Source organism: Eurypyga helias, unplaced genomic scaffold (assembly GCF_000690775.1).
Source record: "Eurypyga helias isolate BGI_N326 unplaced genomic scaffold, ASM69077v1 scaffold821, whole genome shotgun sequence".
In the NCBI taxonomy this organism is placed as follows: Eukaryota; Metazoa; Chordata; class Aves; order Eurypygiformes; family Eurypygidae; genus Eurypyga; species Eurypyga helias.
In genome coordinates this window covers 12,444-26,096 of record NW_010230045.1, presented here as the reverse complement: position 1 = coordinate 26,096, position 13,653 = coordinate 12,444, and the positions used below count along the sequence as shown (strand labels likewise).

General features: G+C 41.4%; 1 protein-coding gene across 1 annotated transcript in view; it reads left to right on the top strand.

Moving 5' to 3' along the window:
• LOC104516305 overlaps positions 1-10,518 on the top strand; it is a 16,975-nt gene extending 6,457 nt beyond the window's left edge. Inside the window, exons 5-8 of the mRNA XM_010160595.1 lie at positions 5,700-6,035; positions 7,576-7,923; positions 9,262-9,377; positions 10,432-10,518. Of these exons, the coding sequence (XP_010158897.1) occupies positions 5,700-6,035; positions 7,576-7,923; positions 9,262-9,377; positions 10,432-10,518 (887 nt within the window). The remainder of the gene's footprint in view (positions 1-5,699; positions 6,036-7,575; positions 7,924-9,261; positions 9,378-10,431) is intronic.
• The last annotated feature ends 3,135 nt before the right edge of the window (positions 10,519-13,653 follow it).

Below are 13,653 nucleotides of genomic sequence, written 5' to 3'. Positions count from 1 at the left end.
TCCCGACTAAAACCAGCACGTGTACCTTGACCAAACCTGTGTATTCACTGAGGAAAGTCGTGCGGCTGCAGGCCTTCGCGAGCAACGCAGGGTGCTCCCTGACCTCCCACCGTCTCCTGGTGCTTCGCTGAGGACAGCAGTCATTGCAAGATGTGTAGCTGGCTTAGGAGCATAGATTTCAACCATCTGAATCCTCTCAGTGGTTTTCATCAGTTCATCTGAAATTCTTCAGATAACTGCCTCTGTGCTCAGGAAGGATGTGTTGAACCCTGGGGCAGATGCTTTCTGCACATCTTCCATTTCATAAGCCAATAGCATGCCCACAGTTCTTTATTTTTTTTAAGTCCCAGGTGGTCTCTAGATCAAAAAAAGCATTTTGTACGCGTGACTGGTTTGTTGAATTAGAGGGGTTTGGCCTTTTGAACAGACATTTCATTTTGCAACCACCTGCAGGTTGAGGACATCTCCTCTGTGCGCTTGTTCCTGTGCAAGGGTGCATGGAAGGATTACATCCAGCTCCCTCAGAGACAGAACTGGGTCATAGGCCATAACCCCCTCCCAGGCTGAACAGAGGTGTGATATCTGTCTCCCTCATGAATTAGGTCATAATACGGGCAATTTTAGTGTAGCACCCTTTCAACCATAACTCCAGTGGATAGGGGAGCATATTGATGTAGCCACTTGTCTTAGTTTTGTGTGGCAAGTTTTTGGTAGTGGGGGGCTACAGGGGTGGCTTCTGTGAAAAGCTGCTAGAAGCCTCCCTGTGTCCAACAGAGCCAATGCCGTCCGGCTCCAGGATGGACCCGCTGCTGATCAAGACCAAGCCAATCACAGTCATAATACCTCTGGGATAACATGTTTATATGGGGAAAAATACAGAAGAGGAGAGATTTTTGCAGACAGAGAGAGAGCAAGATGTGTGAGAGAGAACTCTGCAGACACCCAGGTCAGTGGAGAAGGACGGGGAGGAGATGGTCCAAGTGCCGGAGCAGAGATTCCCCGGCAGCCGGAGGTGCAGACCATCATTCACTGTGGTGGTTTCTTCTTTGTTATTTGGTACAGAAGACCTGCCTTACTTCCCAAAAGGCGTGATGCTAGCTTTGTGGAGTTACCAGCTAGCACCCATCTCTGCACAGAGGTGCAGTAAAAGAGTATCTCAATTCTCTGTGTGGATTGGCTCATCGCACACCAGGTGAAGAACAAAGATGTGGGACAACAAACCTGTAGCTGAAACTTCCAGCAGGAAACCTTGAAGGATTTAGGATGTCATGTGACTCTTGAAATTTGCTACAATCAGATTTAAAAGGAAAAGTTCATAATGAAAGACATCAAAAAATATGTTATTAACTAATTTTAGAAGTACAGAAAAGCCTCTGTGCTTAAATTTGGTTCTTACTTGACACAGGACACTACTGCTGTTAAGCGTTGTTCGGGTTTTTTTCCTTGCCCAGTGAGGGCTTTGTACTTGTGCTGATTTAAGATACCTTTTTAACTCAACTCTCATCTTACTTGCTGGATTTTGTCTTTTCAATTTTAATTTGGCAGAATAAAGTCAAAACTTCATGAAGACTGTTATAAATATCTTTAACTATCTACAGTGTTTGTTCTAAGCAACTGCATTGTGTTTGTTTGCACTATACAAATATAGGCAAATATTTGTTTATGAAATAAAAAAATTGCTGAAGATACTAAGAGTAAGACTCACCATGTGACATAATTTGATAGTTGTAATTTCATTATAATGATTTTTTTAATTAGTATTATTATACTAATCACAACAAAATGTCAGCTTAAAACTGTCTATGTATTGGTAACCCTGTGCTAATCGTATCATTATTTGGTACGTTAATCTCCTTTACGAAGCATCACCATCACATGATTCCCAAGGTCATAATCCAGTATTATTGTCATGATTCGCTTCTTAAATATGGCAAAATCAAAGACAGGGAGTAAGAAATGTCTCCTGGTGTTGCAGGTTAACTTTTAGAACATGATAGTATTATATGTAGGCCAGATGTTCTTTGTATGTGTTAAGCTGACAAGCCAAAGGAAGAACAAACCATTAACATCCTTCTACCAAGAACATTCTGGAGCACCTAAACCTTGAAGGGGCAGTTAATCAAAATGTTTTAATGATGCTCTGTGCGCATTGCCAGTTTAGCAAGGAAACACGAGATTTGTTCCTAAAGATAATAAACACCGGGAGACTGGTGACGTAAGCATAAGAGGTTGGGAAGGTTTGATGACAAGGGATGAGCCTCCTTGCCTGTCAAAACCAGGAGGCTACATGCTCATTAATACCTCAGCAGTGTCCTCATCAGCCAAGAATTGTTTTCGTAAGTCAGCAAATGTTTAAAAATCCTGTCCTTCTAGCGAACTTTGCTCATTAAAAGCTTATTATAATACTAAAAGTCATATGTACTAGTAGAAGCATTGTGACAGCAGTATTATAATTATATGTAAATTATTAACAAATCATCATAAAGGGAGTGGACTTGGAAAATTACTAACTCTGAAAGTTTTGTGTATAAGTACAGTATGGAGAACCCTGTTTGAGGTGCTTGATTTGTGGGAAACCACCGAGCACCCAGCCTTGCACAACTGAAATGCATAAGCATTTCTCTCTGAAATGCATAAGCATAATGCATGTCTCTCATAAGTACAGTATGGAGAACCCTGTTTGAGGTGCTTGATTTGTGGGAAACCACCGAGCACCCAGCCTTGCAAAACTGAAATGCATAAGCAATGTCTCTCCTGACTGTGTGACTATTAGCTATTGCACACTGGGCGAGGAATCTGATTTTTGGACAACACTGTTATCCAGTAGTGAGCCTTGGTAGAGCTAATTGAAAGCTCATTTCACGATCTGCCTGAACTCTGTTTTCTTTATAATAGTTTATGAAATTTCTAAGCTTTCAAGCATTTAAGAAGCATTTTGGGATCTCCCCCTTTCCCCATGTATTCACATGGAGATCAGTGCCTGCAAGAAGAGCTTTTCATCATACCAGGAAAGGAGCAGAAGCTGCATGTGAACTGTATCTGAGATTCCCCTTTGCTGGCGGTTAGCAACTTACTGCAGCCACCACAGAATTTGTTACTAAATGTGAACCAGGAGGCACATAGAGGTACATACCATGCCATTGCCTGGAAATTACGAACATTGTCATTGCCAAGATGCAGATTCAACCTGTAGTTTTGTGAGTAGGATTTGTATAATGATTTAAGTTATACCTGAAGTAATGGAGCATCTCTCATCTACTTGCTCCTTACGAAGCCAAGACTTCTGCGTTTGCAGCAACCAACCAAGCAGCCTGCTAAGCCTGTGGAAACACTGTCAGTTGACTGTTCCAAATGCCTACATTTCCGGTAAGGTGACAACAGGGAGGTAATTGCCTGACTTCGGCACTGTGAAGGTGACTTTGAGCCCACCTTTTCGCAGTTGACTGTACAGGAAAGGTAGGTGCTCACCAGAGACTCTTTCTAATCCTGCTCTCAGGGTTGGGGGGGTTGTTCAGTAGTAGGAAACTGTGGGCGTTTTAAGTGTGAAGTCAAAAATAAGACACACCTCTCAAGAGAAACATCTCTTCCCCATCTCTGTCACATTCGTTGCGATACTAAGGCAGAAGCAGCATGTTACTAACTACTTCTAGTAGGCAGCTGATGTAGCCAGAAGAAAATAGGCCTAATTTGTGGCATATAGTCTTTTCTTCATGTCTTTAACTCATCAGTGGGATGAAAGAGAACTAAAAAGACCTTTGAAAATGCTGTGGATACCGTGTCTCCCAACTGCATGCCTCTTTTTTCTGCTTCTCCTGTGCTTCCCTGGACAGAACGGTACGTATAGCATAGACACTCTTACACCTACGTTGCAAGTTTCAATATTGTCTTGCCTTTTGCCCCCTCCACCACCTCTTTAGTCTATTGTCTCAAAGAGATTCCTGGCAAATTCACCACTAGGCGAAAACCAGGTGGAACTTTGAAAAACATTCTCTGAAATTATAAAATGAATTTTTAGAAAAAAAAATTGAAAAATTGCTGTGATCAGAACTTTTCTACACAGGAGTTACTTACTCTCTGTAGAAAGAGTGGAAGTTGTTTTCCCAATAATACAGAATGAACTCTATCTGTAGTGTTAAGGTTGACAGGGGGAGCCCACTACTGGCTAGAAATGAATACTGACTAGGGACATAATCACTGAAGCTGTAATAAAACCTTACTAGAAAGATTCATTGCTGAATATAGTTGTAGCTATTGAGAGTACAAGCTAGAGGCCCACTTGGGGAATTCAGTGTGAATCTCTGAGGAGAAAAGGCTGAGGAAAATGATGTCTCCAAGCAGTCAGCCATTTTTTCCCTCATGACCACTGACAGTAACTGGAAGGGATAGTCCCTTGAGAAAACAATGCTATCCATAAAACAGCATGTCTGAAAGCACAATGCAGCAAAACTGGTGAGAATATTATTTTGAGAGTCTTTTCCATTCTTTGGTTAGTGGTTGTTGAGAAGTCACTGCTGTTATCTGCAAATATAATTTTACTCTTGAACTTCTACTCTGATCTTTTGGAGAAAACAATTGAAGGTGTGCAGCAGCTTGTCATCAGCTGTGTGGGTTCTTAGATCATGTGAGTGTGGGTCAGCTTAAAAGTACTGATTTTAGGCTGATGGAAATGATAATTTCCTGGACTTTCCTTCCCCGCATGTAAAGACTGAGCGCTCTGCTTCTCCAGCCTTCTCCACCTCACCGTTTCTCTGCTGCCTTGGAAGATAAGTGCAGGTAACTCCTCGGTTGCCTTAATTCCTTTTCTAAGTGCTGTAGGAGGAATGGTCTCAGGTCCGGTTAGGTTGGATTGACCTACTATATCTAAATTCTCATTATCTTGTTTTTCAGTGTTTGACTTCTATGTTTGTTTCTTTATTCAAATAAATTGTTTCAAGTATGTAGGGATCCTTAAAATGCTTGTCAACACTGAATAATTCTACCCTTTCTATACTATGTTTGTCCTAGATATGCAATACTCTATATTTAATTTTTCTTCTCTTGCTTGTAGTGTAACATCTTTTAGGTGTTTCTCATTTGATGCCTCTGTTTCTCACTATTAATTGCATAAGTACTTCCTGTTCAGTTTCTTTAAATACTGAGGTCATTAGAGGACTCAAAGGGTTTTATTATATGGTTTTAGACCTTTTTTTTTTAGTATAGACTGGAGTTACACCTCCTACAGTTCTTTTCCTAAGGAGCTACATTGTCCAGTTTCAATGTTGCTAAAGCCTCCTTTTTTTAAAAAAAAAAAAAACCACAAACTAGTTTTCTTCCATTCTTTATGATTTTTGATACCGTTGAATTCCATAGGTAGATGTTCAACGAGCTCCAATGATTAGGTTGAGTTCAATGAAGCTTCTATTTTGAGAATGAATAGGATCATAGTGGAAATCTACAGAACAGACTAAAATTTTTGCATGAGTGATAGAAACCACTTTTTTGCCAAGGTCGTTGATGTTGAGTTGCACAGGTCAATGGGAATGAAAGGTACCCTAGGGTTCAGGACAGCCAAGAGATGATATTATCAGGATAGCAAGATGAAGGTCCAGTCTTACAGATCTGTTCTGTTGACAGGGTGGCTGGTTTTGAAAATTCCTTTTATATTAATAGATCAAGAAGAACTCTGATATTATAATTTCAATTGCATTTCTTATTTTTAGGTGAAGAAAATCAACAGTCAACAGACATTATCAGTGTTTGGGAAGGAGACTCCATCAGCATAACTTGTTCAATGAAAGTTTCAGAAAATGAAGTGGGAACGTACTTGACAACTAGAATACAGCCATCCAATGTGATCTATGTTTCCAAGAATTTTTCATATCTCCTTCCTGCTTTGGCTAATCGTATCAAGTATTCAAAGGAAGGAACGAATTTCAGGATAACTCTGCATAATGTACAGGAATCTGATTCCAATATCTATGTGTGCAATAAGTTTATTAAAAATAAAGGCCATCATAAAAAGCTGAATGGGAAGACAAGCATAGTAGTGGTGAAAGGTATTGCAATTCCACCTTTTATGTCATTAATTATTAAATACAAATATGTATTTTAAATCAAGTATCGGGAGAACGCGTAATGCAAGGGAGCATCTGACAGAACCTTACCTGTGCCTGTTCAGGTTATGTACTGATTTGAAGGAAAGTGTGGGTCTGTTCCCTGAACAAATGGAAAAAACATATTAGATGGAACAGTACCAAGAAAACCCCATGAACATTAATTCATGACTAATTTAATCCTAGCTACACATTTTCATGAGTCGTAGGTTGCGGCAGCAGTTTGGAAATAGAGGAGACCCATAGCTCTTTCCCAAACAGTCAGCCAAATGTTTATGAATAATTAGCAAAGCAATGAGCCTTTTGTTGTTGTTTTGTAGTGGTTTTTGCAAATCTCTCTTGTTTTAACAATTTCACCTTAAATGACAAATTGATAATAGTTGGGAAGCTGGAGCTAGGCAGAATTTGCAAGTTGGGCATCAGGGTATAAAGTGATGTGGTTTTTTTTTTTCTCTTTTTAACAAACAGTTAATGAATAGGCACAAGTGTTCCTTCTGGCAGTCATTTCTGGTTAAGGGAAGAATTGTTCTGTCTTTTTTTTTTTCTTTTTCTTTCCTTTGATTGGAAGAGAGTTTTGTACACAATATTCTTTGGCAGCTTGTTACTCCAAGCACCTACCCTTCTGATGAGACCATCTAACCCAAACAGCTTTAGCAAAATTTACAGGGTTTTCTTCCTTTCCTGTCCCCAAGGTATGCAAAACCTAATTGATTGCTGGGTCAGTAATAGTTGTTTATATCTATGAAGTCTTATCCTTCCTTAGGCTTTTCATCAAACTTCTTTATTGTGTTTTCTCAAATGAATGACATCTTGTTGATTATGTACTGTTTCTCCAAACTATTTTACTAAATCACCTTATATCACTTTTTGATTCTGATCCTCTTCTCTAAAATGCTTGCAACCTTCACAGAATTATCTTTTACAAAAATGTGATGAATTCTGTCTTTATTCCCTCATCCACGTTAATGATAATGTCAAAAGGAACAGGGCTTGTCCTCAGAGGAACTTGGTGAAATGTCTTCCCAGCTGGACGCCAAGCTGTTAATAACTGCTTTTTGAAGACCATTTTCAACACTGATGGCCCCCACATCATATGATTTTGTGGAGACCGGTAGTCCCCAGATATTTCTATGGCTTAGTCTCACTTGAGAAAGGCCCTGATCCATGTCTTAAGGCCAAGTTTATGAAGCTGTATTCCCTTAGAAGAGTTCAGTATACATATTGTTTTGGTAGGTAGAGATGCTTTACAGCCAGGTAAACCTGTTTGGTCAGTCCTACTCTCAGATCCTGGGGCAGAAAAACATGCCAGGGTGTACTGAAACATATCTTTCTTTTCAAGGCAAACATAAAGTTAGCCTTTTAAAAAATAATTTTATCTAAATTTCTCTGGTCTGTTCTTTCTGGTTTTGACCTCTGTGTTTGCTCCCCACTTAAAACACACTGTGTTAAGTCTGTGGTAGCCATTGTTCTCTCTTGTTTTTAGCTAAAACCAGCAGAGTTGTTGAACAGTCACCACTCTACATCAATCCTCAGCAAGGCCAGTCTGTCAACATTACCTGCGCGTTGAAAAGCTCACATGAAGAGGAAGGGATCTACTTGCTCAGGACTCAGGTGCAACCTGAGAGAGTGCTGTATGTTTCAAGCCAGAATGCTTCAACTATTTTTCCTGCATTTGCTAATCGCTTGGATTATTCAAAGGAAGAAAAGAAAGTAGTGATAACTCTACGCAACCTACAGAAAAACGACAGTGATATATATGTATGTGTTGGGGTGTTGAAGAATTCCTCTTTCCTCTCAGGGAATAGAAAGGGCACCATGATACTGATTAAAGGTACTTTGCTTTTTCTTGTTTAATCATAAATAACTGTAGGTATGTTGTAATACAAAAGGTGGACTAAAAGCTTGCAGAACTTCAGTCTGGACAGGTAGAGCACTAATCCATGACTATACTTCTTCCAATACCTGGGAAGTTTGTGAAGAGTGATCAGACTCCTCTGCAGCCTGTTGTACTAGGACACAGAAACAGGCACTACATTTCTACTGCCTTCTACAACCAGAGGGGAATTAGAAAAGAGAAAACTTGCTACAATCCTGCATCTTAAAAAAAAGATCAAAAACAGACAACAAACTCTTCAGTGTGCCTGTGGATAATCTGTCAGTTTTAGGGAATGAATCACTATTTTTAGCATTAGTTCTTTGACCTTGATGTGACATAAATGCCTTTTAGAAATCATTCCCTGTGGCAAGTCTTTGTGTTTAAAACCAAATCACAATACAGAGTACAGAACAAGCCCTCAGGCATTTACTTAAAGTGCCACAGCTAATAGCAGGCATGATCTCACACATCCTTATTATAAACTGAGCACACTGTGAGCATGTGTTTCAAAGACAAGTTTTTGGGGTTTTTTTTCTGTGGGATGGTGTTGTAACCATTTGCTAAGATGAAGACACAACCAGCTATATAGTGCTTAGTGTTGATCTTACTGGTGCAACTTAACCCTGTGCACTGAAGTCTTCACGCAATTAAAGTAAGGTTTACATAGGCCCTAAGAGTGGCAAAGGATCTCTCTGCAGTCTGCAGAAATGACTGTGGTCTCATTCTACGCTGCTAGCCATAACTGGTGCAGCAACTCAGTAATGTAAACTGAGGAAAATTACATCTATACATCAAAGCAGCTGGGTGATTACCAGATACTGTGTTATTCAGATATGGATTAGTTGTGGTTTTAGAGAACTGTAACCCTCTGCACTAGCACTGTTCTGCTCAGTGTATATACTCAGATCACAGTAGCCCCCTGCTTCTGTACTGCTTGCAGCCTGACAAACATACCTGTTTTATCATTCCTACATACTCCTGGGCCAGCCCCCAGTATGGCTGCAATACTAGAATAAACCATTTTCCGTTTCCGTGATGAGTGTGTTGTCCGACTTCCCGTCAGTGGTATGGGAGCTATTGCCTTTGACCAGTGCTGCCACCTGGAGTCATCACCAGCCTCCAGAGGAGCACAGGGAATGCCAGTGAGAATACTAATGGCATGAAAAATTTCGCTGTGTACATGCTGTTGATATCTTCTTTCTTGCTGACTAGTTGTTTTTTTTTTTGGGTGGTTGTTGGTTTTTTTTTTTAATAACAAAACCATAATTCTACACCTTAATAATATAATTTCAGATTCAGAAATGGAGCAGAAAGACTGCAGTATTAATTCCTGGGGCACCTATGGTCTTATCATCGCAGTAGTGCTACTGTTTTCTGTGCTGACGTGCTGCACCTGGTACTATGCCAATGTAAGTATGCTGTTACCATGCCAAAGCAAAACTGAATCCGGGTAGAGTGAGTAGGTGCCTTTGATATTATTTGTAAATAGTGGCTGAGTCCAGCAAGCATTTGATAAACCTAAGGAATCCAGGCTTTCTAGGGTCTCTTCTTTGCTCTTGTTTACCGTCTTGTTTAACGTCATCTTGTTCAGCTCTTGGGAATAAAGACTGTGTCGTCTTATGTTTCTGTAAATCTCAGTAAATGAGGTATTGTTTGCCTTTTGATACTAAACAAGTAAGCCTCGCAGTCAAGAGCACAGCCATGCCTTGTATGTATTTCCCTGAACAGAGTGCCTCACCATTCTGTTTTGTTCCTTTTCTTTTCTCTTTGTCAGTTGGGAATGGAGCTGTATATACCAATCTGGTAATAGAGGTCAGAGAATGGATGGAGTGGGATGCAAGGACAACAAGAGGTCATAAGATAGCCTAATGTCTGAAAGTAGCTGTAGGAGAACAATATTGCCCTGTCCTAGAAAAAAAGGCAACCAAGAAATTTTTACTTTACTGGGGTTATTTATATCCATACTCTGCAGAAAGTGCACAGAAATAGTTTGTATCTGATAGATCCTTCAGCTCCATAAAGATTACTCAAAACTAACAGAGTATTATTTACAGGCCAGGCTCCTCCACATATGGCTTCAGTACTGCTAAAACCCAGTAGTATAACATCATTCTGGCAAAGCAAAATGGCCCTGTGGAAATTGATCTTGTGTTATCAGTAACAAACTAAAGATAAGTATTATTTATGTTGGGGCCAGAGTTGTATCCAACTCCTGAAGGAACTTTTAGTGAAATTCCATCACACTGATAATAGAAAGTTAAATAAATATGTTGATAAAGTTAAATATTAGGACAATTTCTACCTAATCTTCTAAGATCTCATTGGGTTATGAGAGGAATTTTAAAAGTACATTTCCACTTCAAACAGACTGACTCGTAAGATGTAAATTGACTCCCTCATTGGTCATCGTCTTTTCAAGCTCTGCTCTGAACGGTGGTTTGCTTTGTTTTGCAGATGAAGAAATATTTCCAGAAAAAAACCCCAAATACAATCTATGAAGATATGTCTTACAGTTCGAGACGTAACACCTTGGTCAGAAGCAACGCTTAGTCCATTGGCAATTAAGCTTTTGTCAGCTGGGACTGTATGTGGATTGACCATTCCTTTACAGGTCTCTCTGAGAGCTGCCTTAGCAACCTGATTTTTAGCTGATCTGAAAATGCTATCACCTACCTTCTTCAGTGCACAGAAAAAACCTGCCTCATTTCCAAAGCTATTTCTGGTTTTTTGGTCACTTGCAAAAAAAATTTTTTTTTTAATGTATAGAAAATGTAGAGAAATTCCGGTACCCTGCCCATGTGTTTGCAGTTTAGTATGGAAAGCAGTATTTTTTCACTATACATTTGTTTAGATGCAACATATGGGCTCATTTCTTTGATTGATAAATAACCATTTCAGGGAAGGTGGGATAGATGGAGAGGTCTGGTTCTGAGCTTTGGGAAGTGCTCAGGAAGCCCATGACTGGCCTGTTTAATAATATGCAATGGATCCACATATGCATGGATTACAGTTCTCTTATGAATCCTTGTGGGTCTGCACAAGAGCTCAGGTAGCTAGAACTACTCAAGAGTTACAGTATCTTCAGAAGCATTGTGGTAGAGTGCATTACAAGTGAAGTGCTGGCTACGTGTGGGCTTACATATTCAAAAATCATAATGGTCCCACAAAAATGCAGTCAAGTCTAAATTTTTAATTATTGCCTTTGTCAGAGATACTGGAATGATTGGTCTGGGTCCTGACATGGTTGATGTACAAAATTACTAGGCTTGGGCCATGATGGCTTTGTGGGACAGCAGAAATATTTGTGACATGCTGATGGAGTCTCAAGCTCCAGATGTCTTAGGGCTATGCAGCAGAATGCTTTTCTCCAGGTCAATGACACATTACATTGTACAATACAAAGTGAACTAATCTGGGATAAAGCCAGTGACTGCATTCCAGTCAGGGGCATGGGTCAGTCTGACCCAAAATCGCTCTTAACAAGGGAACTTACCAAAAACTCACATCGATCAAGTAGAAACTAAATCTGGTTAGTAATGGCTTAGAACAGGTTGCTACGAGAGCTTAACTCTCCTCAAGCTAAGGAAGGGCTACAGCTTCCTCCAGGGCTGTTCTGGTTTTGCAGAGATGAGTCCGCTGTGGAAAGTCAACAATCTTGCATGCCCAGAGGAATATCAAATAGCCCTGTTATGAGGCAGGATTGATGGAGTTGGCTTGTGGTTTCTGGGAACAGGCTGAGACTAGAATTTTTCTTTATTGATGCATTTGTTTATTTTTTTGATTAGGGGCAGTTTGCCATTGATGAGAGTTTGTAGCTGGAGCAGAGCCAGGGACAGGGGACCCTCCCTCTCTGGACGTGAGGTCTGCCGAGATCTCGGCTTTCTGATCCAAGCCTGCCACCCGGCAGGTCCCATTTCCCTCCCAATGTCAGTCGTGAAATGCTGTGCACCAGCCCCGAGGGAGAAATCTGCTCCCTTGGGTGGCTGGTGGGAGGGATGGGTGTACCCTGTAAGCAGAGAGATGTCTGCTGATTACAGACCCTGCAGTCTTCACATAGATGTAGCCAAATAAAATTATGTTTGTGATCAGGGCTTTGTACAGTCGCTAGATATTTTTATACATGTATTAAAGACTATTTCATTTACCTTGCAAATGAGTGCTAGTTATTGAATGGACTGTTTCTTTTAGTGGTTTGGGGTGCTTTTATTTTTTAATAGAGTGATTCAAAGGCTCCTTGCAAAATGCAGTATAACTTGCTCCTAACAGTGCCTCAATATGCAACATAATAACTATTTTCCACTTTATTTACATAATCTACATGTGGGGTTTTTTTGTTTGAAAACTAATTACTGAAGAAAAGACCAAAGAACACTCAGATGATGTATATTCATACAATCCTTTCAGAGTGGCTAAGATAAAATTCCTGAAGAGCTAAAAATGTCAGATGGGGATGGGTAAGAAACAGATGGCACTGGAGAAGCTTGGCCTGTCCTCTGAATAGCACCTTGCAGCCAGTCACAACGGCTGAGGGACAAGGGGTTTGCTAAATCTGGAGCAGGAGATGCTTCAGCACTGTTGGCCCTGTTTGATGTCCCCACGAGCACAGTCTCAGCAATGTCCCACACCCCCTCACTGGAGTCCCACATCCCCTCTCTCTCATGCCCTGGATGAGCATGGCCCACACCCCCTCGCCGCTTGCAGCAGGTGCCATTGCCGTCATGACAGGAGGCCCTGCAGTTCCCATGGTGTGGCCAGACTACAGGCCGGGTGCCCTGGGGTCACTGTCCATCCCTCTGCCCCCTTCACAGAGCAGGGATACCCCCCAGGAGATCTCTGGGGGCACAACGCTGGCTGTGTCGGGGTCAGGTGGAAGGCCCTGACTCAGAGGGGACTGGACCAGAGCAGACCCTGAGGGACGACGAAGGCTTTGTAGCCCCTTGTTAAAAGAGATGCACCTCAGCACCCTCTCCTGCATGCCCCAAAACCGCTCCAGAGGACTGTCAGGGTCCTCCCAGGGCCACTGTTCCAGAAGGAACAGCTTTCCTTGCAGGATGAAACAGGGAGGCCCTGTCAGCAGAACCTGCATGGCACCTGAAGGCCTGGGGCTGTGCTGACCCACCGCAGGAGGGGCCAACAACGGGAGCCTGTTGCCATGTTGTCACCACAGTGTCCCTTCCTGCTGGGGCAGGCCCCGTCATGAAGCTACGGCCATGCATGTATGTCATTGCCTGGCCAAGGCCGTGCTGCCCCTTTGCCGAGCACAGGGACAGCAGCAAGGCCAGGCAGACCAAGTCTAAATGACGCCTGCGACATTTAGACCATTTCTGTCTTTGTCCCTGGACAAGCCCAGCTCAGGAGCAGGTGTAGAGCTGGGGAAGATGATTTAGCCAATTAGATACTGATCTGGGAATTAAAGTGCCCACAGTCAATCACTTTCTGTCACATTTTCATTTTTGAAAAAAGGTGCAGGTTTAGTAGAAAAGGGCAACAGTCCCAGAAAGAGAATGTACGGAGGTTTGAGATGAGCAAACTGTCATTTGAGATCAGCTTTCTGTAGCAATGCTACTGTGCAAACATGACCACAGTTGTGAAAAAAACAAGCTGTGAAAGGAAACAGTAGTGGAGGTGGTTTCTTGGGCTTGGTGTAAATAAATTAAAAAAAAAAAATGTAGAGAATCAATGCCA